Raw genomic sequence first — 24,615 nt, 5'->3', positions numbered from 1 at the left:
GGCACAAGTTCTTCGACTTCATGGATATCGGTCGGCTGTCTTTTCCCTTCTGCATCATAAAACGGTTGAAAATGGGACAAATCGGTGTCCTCAGCCAATTTGCTGGCCGCTGGCCGCATCTATTTGGTCAGCCGCCGAAGATCATCATTGTCAAAGTTTGAACCGTCTTCTTTAACGCCTGGATATCCTTTAATGATGTCCTCCGCTTCAAGGTCTGGAATCCAGGCCTTGGCTCGAATAAGGGCGGTTAATGCTCCTGCTCTCGCAGCGGCTCTTTTCAACTCGCCAATACGCGTCGGTAACATGCCCAACTTCTCAAGGGTCTCGTTAATCAACGTTGGCGCCGGTTTGTTATAAGCCGCTGTACTAATGGCTCGCTGAGATCCAGAGTATAGCTGCTCAACCAATGTATATGCCGCTTTGAGCTTCATCCGCATATCTGCACCAAGATGAGTGATCCGAGTTCCTGCCAAAGATTTTATCAACATTTTTGTCAGTTTTAAGGTTCAGTGACTGGTGCAACGTACACAAGCAGACACTTACCAAAGATAGCAGAGGTCATAGCATTGATTTGGCGCTTCAAACCGGCTAGTTCTTCAACCACCGGTTTCAGGGCTTCCTCGGCATCTACAACTCTTTTGGTTAAACCGGCTTTTTCGGTTTCCCATTCAGCACGATCTTGGTTGAAGGATTCTTCCAATTTTTCCATTCCGGCCAGGGCCTGCGTCAGCTCCTCTTTGGCTTTTGCAGCTTCGGCTTGTTGAGACTTCACATTTTCTTGCAAGTCAGAGTTTTGGGCATCTTTGCTTCTCAGTTCAGCCTGCAACATTGAAGGTATATTCAACAAAACAACATATTTATGCACTAAGTATAAAGCATATAACAAGTTATCCACTTCACACTTGGGGGCTAATGCCTATTTGCTCTCAAATACTACCCTCTATACAAGTCTCCAGAATAATGCAAGCATTATCCTTGACACTTGGGGGCTAATGTATGTTTGTTCTAAACCGGCGGTGTGGATTAAAAACCGGATTAACTTGCCAAGTTAAACCAGCCTTTGGGGGCTATGCTACAGAACGTTATCTAATTTTTTCAAACATGAGTCTTATCTATGATTGAGGACATGCCTTTGCAAGGATCAATGATGGGATGCTTGAAGTGTTACAAAGATCCGGTTTATGATTAACAATCATAAAACGGCTCTTGGAGGCTACTTGGAATAGTATTTCAGCTATAAATCAATGTACAAGGGAGTAAGAAACGTGTTGATATGATAAATGGTACAACCCAGAGACTAGTATAATGAGAGAGAAAGGTAATGCTAGCACAGGGTTGATCAGACACTGTTAAACCGGAGCATAACTATGAAGGTAACATGCTCTTCCGGTTTATCAGAGGGCTAATGGCATAGACTATTTATACAATGTTAAACCGTTTATATTGGTGCGACGAGAAATGGATCTCACAGGAACATAGAAACAGATCTCACAGTGATGTATAAAACTTTCGGATCTAAAGATAAGACAGAAAAGCAAAAATAATTGGATCTTGAAGGGGTGCAGAACTGAAGCAACTTTTGACAGACTAGATCAGTTCTTTGCGCATAAGGATTTGTGATGACCATGGTAGGTAAGCTACGGCAAGAGATGCATCAAGCATGAAGTGTCCATCTATTAAAGGAAGAACAGGGAAGAATAGCACTGATGAACTTCAGAAGAACTGCGAAGAATGTCGAACCCCTAGAACAGATCTATGGTGAAAAAAGCAGAGAACTTACCGGAGCTGGTGAGGAAGCGGAAGGGCGCCGCAGTATTCTGGTGCGTTCAGGGTGATGCAACGGCCAAGGTCGGAGCAGAGGCGACGGTCGACGGTGGCGGCGGAGCTCTAGAGGCTGAGCGGCGCGAGGAAGACGACGCGAAGAGGCACGGGGGGAAACGGTGAAAATGACCCCTCGGTCCTATTTATAAGGCGAAGTGATAAAATGGCAAGTATGGGAATCGAGGAGCCCCAAAAATGGGTAAGTTAATAAAGGTGTCGCCTCGATGACTGGATATATATTAAATGAAGGAAATCTCCGACATCAATGGATGGATGACGTCAGGGCGGTTTATCGTAATTTTGAAGTATGACATCACGGCGGTTTACAAGATCAAAAATGAAGATAAGAGAGAAGATTTTTTCTAAAGTGTGGAAGATTGACATGAACAAGTTCAAACCAATTTGGGGCCTAATGTTGGGGATATTACTACTGGAGGTAAACCGGCCTTATGTAGCCGGGTTGACTCTTTGAAGATTAGAAGCCCATGAAGATGTAAAGATGATGGCGCTTTACGGAGGGCCCAAAGGCGGGTTACAGTCTGTAAATGTAAACTGGCCTAGTCATGTAACTTGTATAGTAAGATAGAAAGAGAGAGGCCGAACCGGATACGTTTATAATCCGGCTTCGGGACTCTGTAGCCCGGCGGGCGTCAACCTATGTATATAAAGGGACGACCCGACTGCGGTTTAGGGACAGACAACAACAACTCGAGAGCCAGATAAAGCGGATTCACTCCCTGGCCTTCGAGACCCTAGCAATACCAATCACAACTAGACGTAGGCTTTTACCTTCATCGAAGGGGCCGAACTAGTATAAACTCCCGTGTCCCCTTGTCCGGTTTAACCCCTTTAAGATAACCCGTTGCGATGGCTCCACGACTAAGTCCTTTCAAGAGGACATCTGTCGTGACAAACCCACGACAGAAAGAGAATGAAAAGTCATTTCCTATGCCTCAGTCATATGTTCTATAAAGTATGCTATTGTTGGGGAACGTAGTAATTTCAAAATTTTCCTACGCACACGCAAGATCATGATGATGCACAGCAACGAGAGGGGAGAGTGTTGTCTACGTACCCACGCAGACCGACTGTGGAAGCGTTGACACAACGTAGAGGAAGTAGTCGTACGTCTTCCCGATCCGACCGATCCAAGCACCGTTACTCCGGCACCTCCGAGTTCTTAGCACACGTACAACTCGATGACAATCCCCGGGCTCCGATCCAGCAAAGCGTCGCGGAGGAGTTCCATCAGCACGACGGCGTGGTGACGATTTGATGTTCTACCGTCGCAGGGCTTCGCCTAAGCACCGCTACAATATGATCGAGGTGGAATATGGTGGCAGGGGGCACCGCACACGGCTAAGGTACGATCTCAAGGATCAACTTGTGTGTCCTAGGGTGCCCCCTGCCTCCGTATATAAAGGAGCCAAGGGGGAGGGGGCGGCCGGCCAAGGAGGGCGTGCCAAGGGAGTCCTACTCCCTCTGGGAGTAGGATCCCCCCCCCCCCAATCCTAGTTGGAATAGGATTCCTCGAGGGGGGAAAGAGAGAGAGGGGGCCGGCCACCTCTCCTTGTCCTAATAGGACTAGGGGAGGGGGGAGGCGCGCGGCCCACCTTGGGCTGCCCCTTTCTCCTTTCCACTAAAGCCCACTAAGGCCCATATAGCTCCCGGGGGGTTCCGGTAACCTCCCGGTACTCCGGTAAAATCCCGATTTCACCCGGAACACTTCCGATATCCAAACATAGGCTTCCAATATATCAATCTTTATGTCTCGACCATTTCGAGACTCCTCGTCATGTCCATGATCACATCCGGGACTCCGAACAATCTTCGATACATCAAAATGCATAAACTCATAATAACTGTCATCGTAACGTTAAGCGTGCGGACCCTACGGTTCGAGAACAATGTAGACATGACCGAGACACGTCTCCGGTCAATAACCAATAGCGGGACCTGGATGCCCATATTGGATCCTACATATTCTACGAAGATCTTTATCGGTCAGACCGCATAACAACATACGTTGTTCCCTTTGTCATCGGTATGTTACTTGCCCGAGATTCGATCGTCGGTATCCAATACCTAGTTCAATCTCGTTACTGGCAAGTCTCTTTACTCGTTCCGTAATACATCATCCCGCAACTAACTCATTAGTTGCAATGCTTGCAAGGCTTATGTGATGTGCATTACCGAGAGGGCCCAGAGATACCTCTCCGACAATCGGAGTGACAAATCCTATTCTCGAAATACGCCAACCCAACATATACCATTGGAGACACCTGTAGAGCTCCTTTATAATCACCCAGTTACGTTGTGACATTTGGTAGCACACAAAGTGTTCCTCCGGCAAACGGGAGTTGCATAATCTCATAGTCATAGGAACATGTATAAGTCATGAAGAAAGCAATAGCAACATACTAAACGATCGGGTGCTAAGCTAATGGAATGGGTCATGTCAATCAGATCATTCAACTAATGATGTGACCTCGTTAATCAAATAACAACACTTTGTTCATGGTTAGGAAACATAACCATCTTTGATTAACGAGCTAGTCAAGTAGAGGCATACTAGTGACACTAAGTTTGTCTATGTATTCACACATGTATTATGTTTCCAGTTAATACAATTCTAGCATGAATAATAAACATTTATCATGATATAAGGAAATAAATAATAACTTTATTATTGCCTCTAGGGCATATATCCTTCAGCTATGTTGTGTACCAGTCCTATTGTATACCTTAGCATGATTCTGGCAAGGGAGTATAATAGTGATCTAGGAGTAGATCACTGGACAGCGGTCAAAATTATCCTTAGAGGACTAAGGAAATATTTCTCAGTTATGGAGGTGATAAAAGAGTTTTTTGTAAAGAGTTACGTCGATGCAAGCTTTGTACATCGATCTAGATGACTCTAGTGCAAGTGGTGTAAAGAGTTACACCAAGACTCCATGGGTGTTAGAATCATTACTGTGTAATCTAGATTATTGACTCTAGTGCAAGTGGGAGACTGAAGGAATATGCCCTACAGGCAATAATAAAGTTGTTATTTATATTTCCTTATATCATGATAAATGTTTATTATTCATGCTAGAATTGTATTAACCGGAAACTTAGTACATGAGTGAATACATAGACAAACAGAGTGTCCCTAGTATGCCTCTACTTGACTAGCTCGTTAATCAAAGATGGTTAAGTTTCCTAGCCATGGACATGTGTTGTCATTTGATGAATGAGATCACATCATTAGAGAATGATGTGATGGACTAGACCCATCCGTTAGCTTAGCACTATGATCGTTTAGTTTATTGCTATTGCTTTATTCATGACTTATACATGTTCCTATGACTATGAGATATGCAACTCCCGAATACCGGAGGAACACTTAGTGTGCTATCAAACATCACAACATAACTGGGTGATTATAAATATGCTCTACAGGTGTCTTCGATGGTGTTTGTTGAGTTGGCATAGATCGAGATTAGGATTTATCACTCCGATTGTCGGAGAGGTATCCCTGGGCCCTCTCGGTAATGCACATCACTATAAGCCTTGCAAGCAATGTGACTAATGAGTTAGTTGCGGGATGATGCATTACGGAATGAGTAAAGAGACTTGCCGGTGACAATATTGAACTAGGTATGATGATACCGACGATCGAATCTCGGGCAAGTAACATACCGATGACAAAGGGAACAACGTATGTTGTTATGCGGTTTGACCGATAAAGATCTTCGTAGAATATGTAGGAACCAATATGAGCATCCAGGTTCCGCTATTGGTTATTGACCGGAGTGTTGGGGAACGTAGTAATTTCAAAAAAAATTCCTACACACACGCAGGATCATGGTGATGCATAGCAAAGAGAGGGGAGAGTGTTGTCTACGTACCCTTGTAGACCGTTCGCGGAAGCGTTATATCAATGCGGTTTATGTAGTCGTACGTCTTCACGATCCAACCGATCCAAGTACCAAAATCATGGCACCTCCGAGTTCTGCACACGTTCGGCTGGGTGACGTCCTCGCCTTCTCGATCCAGCAAGAGGGGCGAAGTAGTAGATGAGTTCCAGCAGAACGATGGCGTGGTGACGGTGTTGGTGAAGAACAATCTCCGCAGGGCTTCGCCTAAGCACTACGAAAACTATGACGGAGGATAAACTAGAGGGGACAGGGTTGCCGGCACACGGCTTGGTGTTTCTTGATCTGTCTTTGGTGCTAGCCCTGCCCTTCTATTTATATGTTGAGCCCTGGGGTCGAAACTTGGAGCAAAAGCCTCCTCAAAGTCGGTTTTGCCCGAAAGGCAAGAGTCCCACTCGGACTCCAGGACCAAACACCACAATCCTTGGGGTCTGGCCCAGACGCCATGGGCCTCAGCGTCTGGCCCAGGGCCAGACGCCAGGGTCTCCGGCGTTTAGCCCCCTGGCCTCCGCAAAACTCCTTTTGCACCGACTTATAGCCCCATGGGCCTGACCCCTTGGCAAAACCATATCATCCAATATATGAATCTTTACCTCCGGACCATTTCGGAGCTCCTCGTCATGTCTGTGATCTCATCCGGGACTCCGAACAACATTCGGTCACCAACATACATAACTCATAGTACTATATCGTCAATGAACGTTAAGCGTGCGGACCCTACGGGTTCGAGAACTATGTAGACATGACCGAGACACCTCTCTGGTCAATAACCAATAGCGGGACCTGGATGCCCATATTGGCTCCTACATATTCTACGAAGATCTTTATCGGTCAGACCGCATAACAACATACGTTGTTCCCTTTGTCATCGGTATGTTACTTGCCCGAGATTCGATCGTCGGTATCTCAATACCTAGTTCAATCTCGTTACCAGCAAGTTTCTTTACTCGTTCCATAATACATCATCTCACAACTAACTCATTAGTCACAATGCTTGCAAGGCTTATAGTGATGTGCATTACCGAGAGGGCCCAGAGATACCTCTTCGACAATCGGAGTGACAAATCCTAATCTCGAAATACGCCAACCCAACAAGTACCTTCGAAGACACCTGTAGAGCACCTTTATAATCACCCAGTTACGTTGTGACATTTGGTGGCACACAAAGTGTTCCTCCGGTAAACGGGAGTTGCATAATCTCATAGTCATAGGAACATGTATACGTCATGAAGAAAGCAATAGCAACAAACTAGATGATCAAGTGCTAAGCTAACGGAATGGGTCAAGTCAATCACATCATTCTCCTAATGATGTGATCCCGTTAATCAAATGACAACTCTTTGTCTATGGCTAGGAAACATAACCATCTTTGATCAACAAGCTAGTCAAGTAGAGGCATACTAGTGACACTCTATTTGTCTATGTATTCACACATGTATCATGTTTCCGGTTAATACAATTCTAGCATGAATAATAAACATTTATCATGATATAAGGAAATAAATAATAACTTTATTATTGCCTCTAGGGCATATTTCCTTCAGTCTCCCACTTGCACTAGAGTTAATAATCTAGATCACATCGCCATGTGATTTAACATCAATAGTTCACATCTTTATGTGGTTAACACCCATAGTTCACATCGACATGTGACCAAAACCCAAAGGGTTTACTAGAGTCATTAATCTAGTTCACATCACTATGTGATTAACACCCAATGAGTACTAAGGTGTGATCATGTTTTGCTTGTGAGATAATTTTAGTCAACGGGTCTGTCACATTCAGATCCGTAAGTATTTTTCAAAGTTCTATGTCTACAAAGCTCTGCACGGAGCTACTCTATCTAATAGCTCCCACTTTCAATATGTATCTAGATCAAGACTTAGAGTCATCCAGATCGGTGTCAAAGCTTGCATTGACGTAACTCTTTATGACGAACTCTTTTATCACCTCCATAATCGAGAAATATTTCCTTAGTCCTCTAAGGATAATTTTGACCGCTGTCCAGTGATCTACTCCTAGATCACTATTGTACTCCCTTGCCAAAAAAAACAGTGTAGGGTATACAATAGATCTGGTACACAGCATGGCACACTTTATAGAACCTATGGCTAAGGCATAGGGAATGACTTTCATTCTCTTTCTATCTTCTGCCGTGGTCGGGCTTTGAGTCTTACTCAACTTCACACCTTATAACACAGGCAAGAACTCCTTCTTTGACTGTTCCATTTTGAACTACTTCAAAATCTTGTCAAGGTATGTACTCATTGAAAAACTTATCAAGCATCTTGATCTATCTTTATAGATCTTGATGCTCAATATGTAGGCAGCTTCACCGAGGTCTTTCTTTGAAAAACTCCTTTCAAACATTCCTTTATGCTTTGTAGAATAATTCTACATTATCTCCGATCAACAATATGTCATTCACATATACTTATCAGAAATGATGTAGTGCTCCCACTCACTTTCTTGTAAATACAGGCTTCACCGTAAGTCTGTATAAAACTATATGCTTTGATCAACTTATCAAAGCGTATGTTCCTACTCCGAGATGCTTGCACCAGTCCATAGATGGATCGCTGGAGCTTGCATATTTTGTTAGTACCTTTAGGATTGACAAAACCTTCTGGTTGCATCATATACAACTCTTCTGTAATAAATCCATTAAGGAATGCAGTTTTGTTTATCCATTTTCCAGATTTCATAAAATGTGGCAATTGCTAACATGATTCGGACAGACTTAAGCATAGATATGAGTGAGAAATTCTCATCGTAGTCAACACCTTGAACTCGAAAACCTTTTTGCGACAATTCTAGCTTTGTAGATAGTAACACTACTATCAGTGTCCGTCTTCCTCTTGAAGATCCATTTAATCTCAATGGCTCGCTGATCATTGGGCAAGTCAATCAAAGTCCATACTTTGTTCTCATACATGGATCTCATCTCAGATTTCATGGCCTCAAGCCATTTCGCGGAATCTGGGCTCATCATCGCTTCCTCATAGTTCGTAGGCTCGTCATGGTCAAGTAACATGACCTCTAGAACAGGATTACCGTACCACTCTGGTGCGGATATCACTCTGGTTTACCTATGAGGTTCGGTAGTAATTTGATCTGAAGTTACATGATCATCATCATTAGTCTTCCTCACTAATTGGTGTAGTAGTCACATGAACAGATTTCTGTGATGAACTACTTTCCAATAAGGGAGCAGGTACAGTTACCTCATCAAGTTCTACTTTCCTCCCACTCACTTCTTTCGAGAGAAACTCCTTCTCTAGAAAGGATCCATTCTCAGCAATGAATATCTTGCCTTCGGATCTGTGATAGAAGGTGTACCCAACATTTTCTTTTGGGTATCCTATGAAGACGCACTTCTCCAATTTGGGTTTGAGCTTATCAGGTTGAAACTTTTTCACATAAGCATTGCAACCTCAAACTTTAAGAAACGACAGATTAGGTTTCTTTCCAAACCATAGTTCATACGGTGTCGTCTGAACGGATTTGGATGGTGCCCTATTTGACGTGAATGTAGTTGTCTCTAATGCATAACCTCAAAACGATAGCGGTAAATCAGTAAGAGACGTCATAGATCGCACAATATCTAATAAAGTACGGTTACGACGTTCAGACACACCATTACACTATGGTGTTCCAGGTGGCGTGAGTAGTGAAATTATTTCACATTATTTTAACTGAAGGCCAAACTCGTAACTCAAATATTTTACTTATGCGATCATACCGTAGAAACCTTTTTTTTTGTTACGATGATTCTCCACTTCACTCTGAAATTCTTTGAACTTTTCAAATGTTTTAGACTTGTGTTTCACCAAGTAGATATACTCATATCTGCTCAAATCATCTGTGAAGATCAGAAAATAATGATACCTGTCACGAGCCTCAATATTCATCGGACCACATACATTAGTATGTATGATTTCCAACAAATCTGTTGCTCGCTCCATTGTTCCGGAGAACGGAGTCTTAGTCATCTTGCCCATGAGGCATGGTTCGCAAGCATCAACTGATTCATAATCAAGTGATTCCAAAAGCCCATCAGCATGTTTTCTTCATGCGCTTTACACCAATATGACCTAAACGGCAGTGCCACAAATAAGTTGCACTATCATTATTAACTTTGCATCTTTTGGTTTCAATATTATGAAAATGTGTATCACCACGATCGAGATCCAACAAACCATTTTCATTGGGTGTATGACCATAGAAGGTTTTATTCATGTAAACAGAACAACAATTATTCTCTAACTTACATGAATAACAGTATTGCAATAAACATGATCCAATCATATTCATGCTCAACGCAAACACTAAATAACATTTATTTTAGGTTTAAGACTAATCCCGAAAGTATAGGGAGTGTGCGATGATGATCATATCAATCTTGGAACCATTTCCAATACACATCGTCACTTCACCCTTAACTAGTCTCTGTTCATTCTGCAACTCCCCTTTCGAGTTACTATTCTTAGCAACTGAACTAGTATCAAATACTGAGGGGTTGCTATAAACACTAGTAAAGTACACATCAATAACATGTATATCAAATATACCTATGTTCACTTTGCCATCCTTCTTACCCGCCAAATACTTGGGGTAGTTCCGCTTCCAGTGACGAGTCCCTTTGCAGTAGAACCACTCAGTTTCAGGCTTAGGTCCAGACTTGGGTTTTTCACTTGAGCAGCAACTTGCTTGCCGTTCTTCTTGAAGTTCCCCTTTCTTCCCTTTGTCCCTTTACTTGAAACTAGTGTTTTTGTTTACCATCAACACTTGATGCTTTTCTTGATTTCTACCTTCGTCGATTTCAGCATCACGAAGAGCTTGGGAATCGTTTCCGTTATCCCTTGCATATTATAGTTCATCACGAAGTTCTACTAACTTGGTGATGGTGACTAGAGAATTCTGTCAATCACTATTTTATCTGGAAGATTAACTCCCACTTGATTCAAGCGATTGTAGTACCCAGACAATCTGAGCACATGCTCACTGCTTGAGCTATTCTCCTCCATCTTTTAGCTATAGAACTTGTTGGAGACTTCATATCTCTCAACTCGGGTATTTGCTTGAAATATTATCTTCAACTCCTGGAACATATCATATGTTCCATGAAGTTCAAATCGTCTTTGAAGTCCCGATTCTAAGCCGTTTAAGCATGGTGCACTAAACTATCAAGTAGTCATCATATTGAGCTAGCCAAACGTTCATAACGTCTGCATCTACTCCTGCAATAGGTCTGTCACCTAGCGGTGCATCAAGGACATAATTCTTCTGTGCAGCAATGAGGAAAATCCTCAGATCACAGATCCAATCTGTATCATTGCTACTAACATCTTTCAACTTAGTTTTCTCTATGAACATATAAAAAATAAAACAGGGGAGCTAAACGCGAGCAATTGATCTACAACATAGATATGCTAATACTACCAGGACTAAGTTCATGATAAATTAAAGTTCAATTAATCATATTACTTAAGAACTCCCACTTAGAAAGACACCCCTCTAATCTTCTAAGTGATCACGTGATCCAAATCAACTAAACCATAACCGATCATCACATGAAATGGAGTAGCTTTCAATGGTGAACATCAATATGTTGATCATATCTACTATATGATTCATGCTCGACCTTTCGGTCTCAGTGTTCCGAGGCCATATCTGCATATGCTAGGCTCGTCAAGTTTAACCTGAGTATTCTGCATGTGCAAAAACTGGCTTGCACCCGTTGTAGATGGACGTAGAGCTTATCACACCCGATCATCACGTGGTGTCTGGGCACGACGAACTTTGGCAACGGTGCATACTCAGGGAGAACACTTTTATCTTGAAATTTAGTGAGAGATCATCTTATAATGCTACCGTCAATCAAAGCAAGATAAGATGCATAAAAGATAAACATCACATGCAATCAATATAAGTGATATGATATGGCCATCATCATCTTGTGCTTGTGATCTCCATCTCCAAAGCACCTTCATGATCACCATCGTCACCGGCGCGACACCTTGATCTCCATCGTAGCATTGTTGTCGTCTCACCAATCTTATGCTTCCACGACTATCGCTACCGCTTAGTGATAAAGTAAAGCATTACAGGGCAATTGCATTGCATACAATAAAGCGACAACCATATGGCTCCTGCCAGTTGCCGATAACTCGGTTACAAAACATGATCATCTCATACAATAAAATTTAGCATCATGTCTTGACCATATCACATCACAACATGCCCTGCAAAAACAAGTTAGACGTCCTCTACTTTGTTGTTGCAAGTTTTACGTGGCTGCTACGGGCTTAGCAAGAACCGTTCTTACCTACGCATCAAAACCACAACGATAGTTTGTCAAGTTGATGTTGTTTTAACCTTCGCAAGGACCGGGCGTAGCCACACTTGGTTCAACTAAAGTTGGAGAAACTGACACCCGCCAGCCACCTGTGTGCAAAGCACGTCGGTAGAACCAGTCTCGTGTAAGCGTACGCGTAATGTCGGTTCGGGCCGCTTCATCCAACAATACCGCCGTACCAAAGTGTGACATGTTGGTAAGCAGTATGACTTATATCGCCCACAACTCACTTGTGTTCTACTCGTGCATATTACATCAACGCATAAAACCTGGCTCGGATGCCACTGTTGGGGAACGTAGTAATTTCAAAAAAAATTCCTACGCACACGCAGGATCATGGTGATGCATAGCAAAGAGAGGGGAGAGTGTTGTCTACGTACCCTTGTAGACCGTTCGCGGAAGCGTTATATCAACGCGGTTTATGTAGTCGTACGTCTTCATGATCCGACCGATCCAAGTACCGAAAGCACCGCACCTCCGAGTTCTGCACACGTTCGGCTCGGTGACGTCCTCGCCTTCTCAATCCAGCAAGAGGGGCGAAGTAGTGGATGAGTTCCGGCAACACGACGGCGTGGTGACGGTGTTGGTGAAGAACAATCTCCGCAGGGCTTCGCCTAAGCACTACGAAAACTATGACGGAGGATAAACTAGAGGGGACAGGGTTGCCGGCACATGGCTTGGTGTTTCTTGATCTGTCTTTGGTGCTAGCCCTGCCCCTCTATTTATATGTTGAGCCCTGGGGTCGAAACTTGGAGCAAAAGCCTCCTGAAAGTCGGTTTTGCCCGAAAGGCAAGAGTCCCACTCGGACTCCAGGACCAAACGCCACAATCCTTGGCGTCTGGCCCAGACGCCATGGGCCTCGGCGTCTGGCCCAGGGCCAGACGCCAGGGTCTCCAGCGTTTAGCCCCCTGGCCTCCGCAAAACTCCTTTTGCACCAACTTATAGCCCCATGGGCCTGACCCCTTGGCAAAACCATATCATCCAATATATGAATCTTTACCTCCGGACCATTCCGGAGCTCCTCGTCATGTCCGTGATCTCATCCGGGACTCCAAACAACATTCGGTCACCAACATACATAACTCATAGTACTATATCGTCAACGAACGTTAAGCGTGCGGACCCTACGGGTTCGAGAACTATGTAGACATGACCGAGACACCTCTCTGGTCAATAACCAATAGCGGGACCTGGATGCCCATATTGGCTCCTACATATTTTACGAAGATCTTTATCGGTCAGACCGCATAACAACATGCGTTGTTCCCTTTGTCATCGGTATGTTACTTGCCCAAGATTCGATCGTCGGTATCTCAATACCTAGTTCAATCTCGTTACCGGCAAGTCTCTTTACTCGTTCCATAATACATCATCTTGCAACTAACTCATTAGTCACAATGCTTGCAAGGCTTATAGTGATGTGCATTACCGAGAGGGCCCAGAGATACCTCTTCGACAATCGGAGTGACAAATCCTAATCTCGAAATACGCCAACCCAACAAGTACCTTCAAAGACACCTGTAGAGCACCTTTATAATCACCCAGTTACGTTGTGACGTTTGGTGGCACACAAAGTGTTCCTCCGGTAAACGGGAGTTGCATAATCTCATAGTCATAGGAACATGCATACGTCATGAAGAAAGCAAAAGCAACAAACTAAACGATCAAGTGCTAAGCTAACGGAATGGGTCAAGTCAATCACATCATTCTCCTAATGATGTGATCCCGTTAATCAAATGACAACTCTTTGTCTATGGCTAGGAAAAATAACCATCTTTGATCAACGAGCTAGTCAAGTAGAGGCATACTAGTGACACTCTGTTTGTCTATGTATTCACACATGTATCATGTTTCCGGTTAATACAATTCTAGCATGAATAATAAATATTTATCATGATATAAGGAAATAAATAATAACTTTATTATTGCCTCTAGGGCATATTTCCTTCACGGAGATGTGTCTCGGTCATGTCTACATAGTTCTTGAACCCGTAGGGTCCGCACGCTTAACGTTCGATGAAGATTTGTATTATGAGTTATGTGATTTGATGTACCGAAGGTTGTTCGGAGTCTCGGATGATATCACGGACATGACGAGGAGTCTCGAAATGGTCGAGACATAAAGATTAATATATTGGACCATGTTATTCGGACATCGGAAGTGTTCCGGATGGTTTCAGATAAAACCGGAGTGCCGGAGGGGTTACCGGAACCCCCCGGGGAAGTAATGGGCCTTAGTGGACCTTAGGGGAGAGAGAGGGCAGCAGCCAGGAGGTGGCGCCCCCCCAAGGGGAGTCCGAATGGGACTAGGGGAGGGGGGGCGCCCTCTTTCCCTCTCCCTCTCCCTCTCCTTCCTTCTTCTCCTACTTGGACTAGGAAAGGGGGGACCAATTCCTACTTGGAGTAGGATTCCCCCCCCCTTGGGCGTTCCCCTTGTGGTCGGCCGACCTCCTCCTCCCCTCCTTTATATACGGGGGAGGGGGGCACCCCATAGACACACAAGTTGATCTTTAGCCGTGTGCGGTGCCCCCCTCCACAGTTTTACACCTCGGTCATATTGTTGTAGTGCTTAGGCGAAGCCCTGCGTCGATAACTCTATCATCACTGTCAACACGCCGTCGTGCTGACGGAACTCACCCTCGGCCTCAGCTGGATCAAGAGTACGAGGGACGTCACCGAGCTGAACGTGTGTAGATCGCGGAGGTGTCGTACGTTTGATGCTAGGATCGGTTGGATCGTGAAGACGCGCGACTACATCAACCGCGTTACTAAACGCTTCCGCTTTCCGTCTATGAGGGTACGTAGACACACTCTCCCCTCTCGTTGCTATGCATCTACTAGATAGATCTTGCGTGATCGTAGGAATTTTTTTGAAATACTGCGTTCCCCAACACAAAGCTTGTGGTCCATTTTTTTATAATGTGCTCGTGAAAATGTTCTTAGTGAAAGGCTTCTGATGTTAGAAACTGGGGAATAGATTTATTAGCTCCACCAAGCAATTGGGCTCTAGAGAAGGATTTTGGCTTGAAGCAAGCATGAACATCATCATTGAATCCAAGCAGAATGCCCAAGGTAAAGGTATGCATTTGCCTGATTTTCCTAGTTCTACCGGTGTCAAAATTCTTGGTGGAAGCAGATTATAAGCTTGATAGTCACACTATAAGGAGGGCTATCAGACAAGTAGCTAGATCATGTCATACATAGAGTGCTCTAATATTTGCGTGTGATGCATCCTTCATTTTGGTTTATATTTGGTTGGTTCTCTATGTGAGTACCTAGAGCTTGTTTTTACCTTCCAAAGAGCCGAAATCCATCAAAATGGTGTTCATATGAGGGACTTACATTGTTCTTGTGTTGCATGTTCTAGGAGATCCGGAGGTTCTGGGGCTGCTCCGGGAAATAGTCCTGGCCGGTCAGTAGCTCCCATACCAGTCTGAAATATCCTGGAGTCCAGACCCCTAGTATTCTTGACTGTGTAAACACTTTGTGAATGTCATGAGATCCTCCATGGGGTTAAGCGAGTGGGGCCTATATATAGCTACCTTCTTTCCCGGTGGGAAGCTGGTTCCCAAATATGAGATTTCCCCATTATTCGGCCTCTAAGATCCTCCCTAAATCCTAGTCTCCAATTTAAGCAAGGGAAAATAAACCATGGACCTAGGAGTTTGTCCCCTATCCAATCCATTTTGGTTGAGTTGCGTAGAGCGAATTTGAGCATAACTTGCTTTGATCTGCATTAGTTGCTTCGGTTTGAGATCTCCATGTAGATTGGTTTGAGTGAGAGTCCAGGAGCCTGTTACTCTTGTAGGCCATCACCTTCTACTAGCTTTGTTGTCGTTGGCTCAGTAGTTTCTTCGTGAAGCTTGTGAAGAGGCCCGAGTTCTTTGTGATTTGGTCCTGGAGTTTGCCATCTTCGGAGTGGAGAAATAAGCTATCCATGGTGAACAGAGCGGCATTCTCTCGAGAAGCCAATGCCTCAAGAGAGAGTCTATCTGAGGGCACCTCAACCGTGATTAGAATATTGGTATATTTGAAGTCCATGAAATACATGTGTCATCTCCCATCTCCTTTTACATTATGTAATTCATACTTTCTATTATTTATATATTGTGTGCAGGTTTTGAATTGCTTGCCAATTTCCTTGAATTGCAACTCTTGTTTACCATTGTGTCGGATATAGGATGTGTGTGTGTGGAAAGATTCATGCTAGTTTAATTACGCATCAGGACTAATCCTACTCTATAATTATTTTAGAACGTCCGCTCACCTCCCTCCCTGGTGGGCAACATAGGTCTTTTCACCAACCATGGGAGAAGGACGAGGCATGTGGACCATCTTCCGAAGAACTAGAAAAGCACCATCACTAGATAGATTGACAAGCCATAGTAATCACTTGTCTGTAAGAGATCAAAGCTAGCTGAAAGAACATGGCTAGGGAACACCTCTCATGCTTCTCTAGCCCCATTTCGAGACTCTAGCTCGTCAAATGTTGCCAAGGAAGACTCCCAAATATGCTCGCCCCACACCAATAGACAACAAGTCCCTTCTAAGGTATAACATGAACAAACACATCAATTGCATGAAGTCAAAAAGCAACGACTATCGACACCTAGAGAATCAACCATATGCGGCAAATGATCGGCAGGCTCGGCCTCCATGCGTTATTGTCGGTATCGGAACGAACAACCGGAGCCGGAACTAAGTAGGGGGGACTTATTTTTGACACAAAAAAACCATCATCGTCTTGTCATCCCCGTCGACACAAAATAAACCTACACAAAGGCGGTGACATAGTCTACCTCACACATCTCCATAGACCATGAGGGGGCCATGCGATCGCCATGCTCTCAGAATTACGACCAAACCACCTCCTATCATGTCATTGACGTCTAGGATTTTTACGTGATGGGAGTGTACTTCAAGGGAAGTACATTTTTCTGCAGAGGGGTGCTACACGTGAAGATTTACCCCAACAAAACATGGTTGCCGGTAATTCAAAATATCAGGATTGTACAGAAGTATAAAACCGACCAATGATTGATTGATTTGGTTGTAAGTCTGAATCAGATCATTTGACCTTATACAATGCAAGGTGCTTAAAGGAATAAATCTTTTTTTCTAAACACTGGTGCTTATTTGCAGAGGATGAACGCTTGATTAGACACCATAAGCACCGGTGCTTAAGAAAAAAACTTGCAGAGCTGAAAACGAAGACGAAAAATTTTGCCAAAAATGCGGGGTAGTATTTGTGGATTCTCGGATACGAAGATATTAAATGGGATGCATAAAACTCGCATGTCCCGTGACTCATGTGTGGTATTTGAAAGGTGTTCCTAGTTATATCGTGAATCTTTTAGATAAACCTCTTAAGAAGTTGGAGGGCCAGTATACGGCGATTTCTCTTTTGCTAGGCGCCTAGGCGCAGCAACTTATTTTACTGAAACCTCTTTAAACATCCTGCAAGGCCTTATCAGGCTACTTCAGGACTTGGTAAAGCAACATGGTCGATAGTGCCAGTAGCACTCATGAACTGTGCCTTGGCCGTCAAGCAGCGGTTGCTTTCATCTTTCCCGGCGTCAAGAACCTAACAAAACAATGTTTCCAGAGACTTCCGTGCCATGTCGCCGTCTCTGCCCAGCGAAAGATATTCGGATCATATAAAAACAACCTGATGTCATGTAAACAATGTGCACTTGAAGTGAGACAAGTAGGCGATCCTTATCCTAGTACGAACGGCCCCGCCAATCAAATGATCACACGATCTGGAAACGCATTGATTAGGTCAAGATGGGGAAGGCTATAAGCTGTGATTGACTGGTAACATCAGTATCTCACATGCGCTTCGCGTCTTCAGGCTAATATTGCCCGAGAACTTTGTGTTGATTGGTGCACATGCATGGGCGGTGGAAGGATTAGTTACTGGCCGAGGTTTATATTTACTTTAGAGCTAGACCGATCCAGAGTGTATGTGTGTGTGTGTGAGATAGAGAGATTGGAGTCGGAAATGTTCCTTGGGTCAGATCCAGATAACCTTTGTTTAATCTTTCCACAGAAAAGTTACAATTCCCGTCCGTCAACTATCATTGAGTTCAGCTTGGGTCTTTCTAACTCGAATACCACACAGCGCTACCGCATCAAAGCTGTCCATGTATCGTCTCTCTCCTTTTCCCATATTATTATTCCCTATCTTTTCCTCTGTTTCCTCACTTTTCCATTCTTCCTTCGCTTAAAGAACGAGTTTGGTCGGCAGGAAGCCTGGCTGTGTACTTTGAGGATTTGCCACACGTTTGCCCGCACTTTGAGGATTTGCTCTCATTTTTATTGACACTGATGATTTTCCATAACTTTGCCAAAAACTTGAGGATTTGAGGATCATCAATGCCAATAAAAAAGAGGGCAAATCCTCAAAATGCAAGGAAAAGTGTGGCAAATCCTCAAATTCCCCCAGTAGAAATCTGCTATTGTCACTATGCCTTACCAAGAAACGTGTTTCAAGTCAAAGTGAACTGCTACTTTGACCCCTCTAGAAAGGCGATTTTATGGGGAAATGAATTGTTTCTTTTATGAGATTTACTAGCTCGAGATGTTATACCAGCCCGAAGAGGAAAAAAATTATATGAGACCAGGTCTCGCGGTTAGCAGGTGAGACCCATCCTGATGGATGACACGTAGCATTCACAAATCACAAAGCATCTAATCTCCCCCCCCCCCCCTCCCCGATTTTAAGTGAGGGGTGGGGGATGCTTTGTGATTTGTAAATGTCACGTGTCAGTCATTAGGATGGGTCTCGCGTGAGACCTGGTCTCATAGAATTCTTTTCCGCCCGAAGAGGAGCCTCTAGTAGTAAAGATTATATGAAATCATTGGCCAGATGAGAAGTTATCATTCTTTTCCAGAGCCACAATTTGCTTCACATATCGTGGCCGTTGGCGTTTTATAGATTTAAAAAAGATTGCTCCGTCGAGGCAGAAGCCCGAGGACGGCATTGAACTCATAGTGTGTCGCCGGTGGATGCAGGAGGAGAAAACTTTGACACCACCAAGGACCTTTTGAAAAAAAACACAAAAATAAGGTGAAATTCTTCGATGCACGAAGCGAACTACAGTGCCACACTATTAAAAAGAGACAGCTTTGAGTTTTCAATTTGAGCAGTGTAGCAGCCACAGTACCCAGGCGGGACCTGAATATCTTTGCTATGATGCAGTCTAGAGTCTAGACAAGAGCAATGCAGAAATATGCCGGCTGATGATGGTTATCTGATGAGGTCATATTATTATCCTGAAGAACTGACGAGCACAAGTGGGCCAAGAATTCAACAAAAAACTTCCCTGACAGATTCCATCAGATGGACATTTGACCCTACCATGCTTTGTCCAGTAGTTCAATGATGAGTCAGGAAGCCCTAAGAAGGATCCAGGAGCTGATCTCGAGCTCATCTGCTCCCAGATGAACAGTAAATTCAATGGCTTTTTTACACTAAAGATGATGAAATTTTCTGTAGTTTGCAAAAAATCATGCCGAGAAGTCGCTGAAAAGCAAAATCAGAGCTCCCCCGAAGTCATCTCGGCACAAAAATTTACAAGCTCCTAGAAATTATCATCATATTTTTAGTGTAAAACAAATTCAGACTTTATTTTTATTTTTTACCATTTGTTTCGGATTCATTGTTCATACACAGGGAGCAAAGGATCTCGGGTGGAGAAACGCCGCTCTGTTCTCCCAGAAACACAATACGGCATCAACTTCTCATCCGTAAACTTGCCCCCAAAAAAGAACTTCTCATCTGTCAATATAGATTATCATCTGATAGTTAGTTGCAAAGGATTCCCTCAAAAAAAAAGTTGCAAATGAGCTCAAATACGGTAAAAACAAGTAGAAGTTTTCTCAAGAGAATGAATTAATTGAATAGAGAAGGCAAGCCTTCTTTGGGAGAATTTTCATTACACAAGTGTTGATGCAAAGATATACAATTCACATTCTTTCGACATAATTTCTGCAGGTGACAAAACAGTTTACCCGATGCCTCTCATGTCACCTGTAGCCCAATATTCACTCGTCTGCTACATCTGGCACCTGCCTCTCATGTCACCTGGAGCCCAATATTCATTCATCTGTGCTACATCTGGCACCTCCGATTCCCCAACATTTTGCTTACAATCTCTTCAAGCTCTTCTTCCTGGCGTCCATCTTCTTCTTATCAGCTGGGCCTTTTGTAGCAACAGGTCCTTCCTTCTTGGGCAATGCCGTAGATGGTCCAACAGTGGGCTCAGCGGGAGCATTCTGATCCAGCGAGTTTGAGCCTGGCACTTTGGTAGCAGCAGTAGCACATAAAGCCATGGGAGCCGATGGTGCAATTTCGCATAGATTTGTTGTGCTTGACTGATCCACGTTTACAGAAGTCGACTCGGAGATAGTGCCACTCTTGGGCTTAGTCTTAGGTTTGAGGGCATGAATGCTGGTGTATAACCTGCATATAGTGCAGTGTAGACAGTTAATAAGTGTTCTGATTTTTAAAAAGCTATAGCAATGGCATAAGAAGAAAAAACATCACATCCATAGTCACCTAGACAGGCACAATACTCTAAATTTTGACCAAGCAGAAAGAAAAACTCAAAAAGGGACCCCCCATATAAAGTGAAGGCAGATAGAGATGTCTGCTAGGTGTCCCTTGTCTATATTGACAAAGTGATACACTGATGCTCGATAAAAAGTCAAAAGGTAACCTTGCATGCCGAGCATAGTCTGCATAGTTCTCAAGTAACATCTTTCCAGCCTGCTCATTGAGCGCAGATTCTGGGAATGGTTCAATCAGTAGGCATCTCACCACCTTTTAGAATGTTAAAAAGAAACCGACAGTTATAAATCGATAATTACAGTTGATGTATGTATTACCCCTAGCAAAACTAGGGCCAAACATTGTTGTAGTATGTACTTACCAGTAGAACATGCCTTAATCCATGAGTAGGATTCCAATCCTTTTTCAACGTGTTAACGCAGATCTCACCACTGCTCGATATGTTTGGATGGAATATTTTGGTCACAAAAAATCCTAAAAAGTGAAGGACAAGTTAAATATTTACCAAGAAATAATCAAGTTGATGCATCTTCTCAGGCTTTCATTTCATGAGCACTTGAGCAGAAAAAATAAATGGCGCGCAAAAGATAGCCAGACCTTTCGGTGGGGATTGAGGGAAGTCACGGGACAAGACTAGCTTCATCCGGAAAACCCCATTCTCATACGGAGTCCCGCCTGCATCATCTCCAATATCCATTTTCCATTAAACAGTATAATGAAGAAGTAAAAAAATTACAAATTCAGATTATGACATAATTCTTTACAAAATGAACAAATTTTTCAGTATTCAGTTATGAACACTAGCAGCATATGAAAAACACATGGAAAAATTATAACAAAAGAGGGAAACATCTTGATTTTTTTAGTGTTTATAAGCCATTTTAGTGTTTATAAGCCATCAAAACCTATTAATTGTAACATTACCAGGGCCATCTATATCTGCACAAATACTTGTGAAGTCATCGTCATTCACAATCACTCTAATCCCTTCTGGAGGTGACTGGTCAAGATTCTTCAATTCTTTAGCCAATTGCCTGATGACATTTGGTGGGAGGTTTTCGTTGGTTGCCTTCATAAACATGAACATTCCACATTAAAATCATGTTAACAGCACATCTTCCTAGCAGAATGTTGTCATGAACATCAAAACATTTGCCATGAAAAATGAACTGTAATAATCACCATGGAAGCAAGATGGCAAATAGCTTTGTTCTGGCTTCGCAAGCAACTTTACTGAGCAGATGTTCTTCCACAATAGTGATAAATTTCTGATAACAGATGCAGCCTACAGGAAACAGCAGTTAGCGTCATGGTTGGCAAACGATGCCAAGAGATCAAAAGCAAGCGTATTAGAATGAGTTACTTTATAATATGTCTGAAGCCCAAGAGACTATACTTACAATTTTCAAATTTCATATGGAAGATATTATGAGCAACAATTATTATGCTTAATTTCACACATGGCTTCTGCAAACATTTCTCAAATTCTAAGGCATACAAATAAATGCCGAAAGGCTGAAAGGTACGAGTGGGTGGAATCTACATTCAAACGAGAGGGGTATTTTTCTTCTAAGATTTTTGGGAGAAAATTTTCAATAGCTCTCTTTGTATGTTTGCCTGTTGTCTGTTACTTTTGTTACATGTGGTGACTAGCAAAGTTAATATTTTCAACCTACAAGTATTGGGTTTGACCACACAGACGTTGTTTTCCACTTTCCACAAAACATGGCTAGTTTGATTTAAGCATCCATACTGTAATATCCATTCCTAAAAGAGCATTGTTTTTAACCACACATGTTTCTATCTTAATAAAACATTCTGTTTTCACTTATTTAGATACAGTTTTTTTCTCCAGATGACCTTTGAAAATCAAGTATCTACTGTTGCGGCTTGACGACAATCTAAAGAACAAATTGCACTGCCAAAATAATTCTGTAGGACTTGGATTGTATGCACGAATGGCTAGACATTGATCATAGCATCACATTCACATGTGCCTTCTTTGATTTAAATGACTTCCTAACTAAATAGTGCCTGACTGGTGATGCACATCATGCCATTAGCAGTTTAGCTGTCTAATTCATGCCATTGGCAGTTTAGCTGTCTAATCCCACATACATAGGACCCAAACCCTAGGGTTATTTCTCAAACTTTACGCCGCCATCACGATCAGTGATTGAGGAAAGGGGAACCAACATAGCAATTAGCTTCAGGCTCCAATGCAGTAACAAGCATAATGGCAAGAGCGCACAGATCATATTAGCCATCTTTGCATTGTTTAGGAAGCGATTAAATCATAAAACTGGTAGGTAATCAGTGCAGCTGACTGTGTGGCGTTTCGATTGAACTAAGCACAAGGTACTATGCTTGCAGGTGAAGACTACTTGCACCCAGAGTTAAGTTGCTTGCACTTTCGTTAACCCGGTTCTTCTTTCCATGGACATCTAAAGATCAGAAGCAGAACTCCCCACTAAAACCATCAATTCCCCCGGCCTCTCGGTTTGTGAGCATTGTTTCTGCAGGCTGCAACTAACATATCAGACTCGCATGAACCACAAAGCAAGTCTGTCCAGACTCAAGCTCTCTCCCCAAGAAACCCGTGCCATACCAAGTAGCTCGACTTCTTACAGATCGCCGCCCCCTACCATGTGGTTCTACAAAAGTACGCGTCTATTTGCACACACGAATACCAATCGAGAACAATACCGCGAACTCCCCACTAGAAATCTCGAACCACTCGTCGCCTCGCTTGACAGAACGGGCAAAACCCCGCCACCCGCCTGCTTTCTCTGCACAATCCGCCGAGACAATCCAAAATCACCACTCGCCCAGACTCCAAGCCCCCCCAAAATCGACCCCGACATCCGCCAACCCTACCGCGGATCGAACTGAACCAGCAGATCACGAGCAGGCAACGCACGCGAGAGCCACGAAACGGCCCGGAACAGATCGGCTCAAACCGCAGCGAGAGACGAATCGGGGGAGGGATCGGCGGGCCGCCGCTTACCGGAGGAGGAGGGGGAGGAGCGGCCAATCTGGGTCGGAGTCGCGGGGAGGGGAGCGGAGCGGCGCGCGTCGCAATGATTGGAGCGCGAGCCCGTGGAATTTGGGGGCGGAGGGGGTGACGTGGCTTTCAACCAGGCCACGGAGCGGGTGTACTTGTAGGGGGTCGCCACCGGATCACCGCGTCCGCGGGGGAGCGCGGGTGTGGGGCCCTGGAGCGTGAGACCGTGAACGGTCGGCGGCATAGCCGTTGGAGCCGTGCCACGGCGCCGCCAGCTAGGCGCGCACTTTTGAAATTATGGCAGCTGCGGCCAGCGGGGACGGAGATGCCGATGCGCGATGAGTCATCGGGATCGCTGATCGGCTGTGGACCACCGATCAGATTGTGGAAGGAAACGGTGGTAAGACGACGAACGGGGTTGATTGATTGATGAGAGCGGCGCCTGTTGTGTTGAGTTGTTGGCAGATTCTGAATTGAATTTGCATCTCGACGTGGATCGCCGGGTGGTCATGGACCGTTTATCTCTGCTGGTAATGTCTCATTAGGTAGCTTCCCTTCACGGTTTAATTTCGTCTGATTTATTTTTATTCAGCTTTTTTCGTCTCACCTCCCACCACTCTCCCTCTGCCCTCCCCCACCACTCCGGTTCTCCTTTCTTGTGTGTAATCCTCTTATCTTTTCTGGGTTATTTTGTGTGCTTTCTGTGAGAATAGAGCGTAGCTTGGTTGGCAAGGCGCGGTAGTTTGCAGCTAGCCCACCAGGGTTCGAGTCTTGACTCAGACGCTTGGTGCTCACGGAGTTTTCTTCTTTTATTAAAATAGAAAAAATGACAACAGGCTAGTCTAGTCCGGGTTAGTCTCGTTTTTTGTGTGCGTTTCCTGTTGAACATGTGTAGTGTCTCTCCCAGAAAGTTCAATTCAGAATCTGCCAACCCCTC

The 24,615-nt window shown here is 43.9% G+C and overlaps 1 protein-coding gene across 3 annotated transcripts; it reads right to left on the bottom strand.

Annotated features, from left to right (window-relative positions):
• Window positions 1–19,996: 19,996 nt before the first annotated feature.
• Window positions 19,997–23,835, bottom strand: LOC125517248 (ubiquitin-conjugating enzyme E2 22). Of its 3 annotated transcripts, none has more exons than XM_048682426.2 (7): window positions 23,682–23,835; window positions 21,857–21,959; window positions 21,599–21,743; window positions 21,272–21,358; window positions 21,036–21,148; window positions 20,823–20,926; window positions 19,997–20,566 (listed from the first exon to the last, which is right to left on the bottom strand). In XM_048682426.2, exons 2-7 carry the CDS (start codon window positions 21,857–21,859, stop codon window positions 20,251–20,253), a joined length of 768 nt encoding a protein of 255 aa, XP_048538383.1. In that variant the 5' UTR covers window positions 21,860–21,959; window positions 23,682–23,835; the 3' UTR covers window positions 19,997–20,250. The 3 variants fall into 3 exon arrangements, with proteins under 3 accessions (XP_048538383.1, XP_048538385.1, XP_048538382.1); XM_048682428.2 differs by having other exon boundaries at window positions 21,272–21,349; window positions 23,682–23,834; XM_048682425.2 differs by lacking the exons at window positions 21,857–21,959; window positions 23,682–23,835 and having other exon boundaries at window positions 21,272–21,349; window positions 21,599–21,770.
• Window positions 23,836–24,615: the final 780 nt, after the last annotated feature.

The sequence above is a fragment of the Triticum urartu genome, chromosome 6A (genome assembly GCF_056163025.1).
Source record: "Triticum urartu cultivar PI428250 chromosome 6A, HENAU_Tu73, whole genome shotgun sequence".
NCBI classification, from domain to species: domain Eukaryota; kingdom Viridiplantae; phylum Streptophyta; class Magnoliopsida; order Poales; family Poaceae; genus Triticum; species Triticum urartu.
This window is presented reverse-complemented; position numbering and strand designations above follow the sequence as displayed.

Bases quoted from the DNA above. Each gene is read 5' to 3' on its own strand.
- LOC125517248 (XM_048682425.2), bottom strand. From the start codon at position 21,761: ATGTTCATGTTTATGAAGGCAACCAACGAAAACCTCCCACCAAATGTC. The intron at 21,350-21,598 runs GTAATGTTACAA...GAGATGATGCAG, and splicing joins TGCAGATATAGATGGCCCTG to GCGGGACTCCGTATGAGAAT. The intron at 20,927-21,035 runs GTAAGTACATAC...ACATTCTAAAAG, and splicing joins GATTAAGGCATGTTCTACTG to GTGGTGAGATGCCTACTGAT.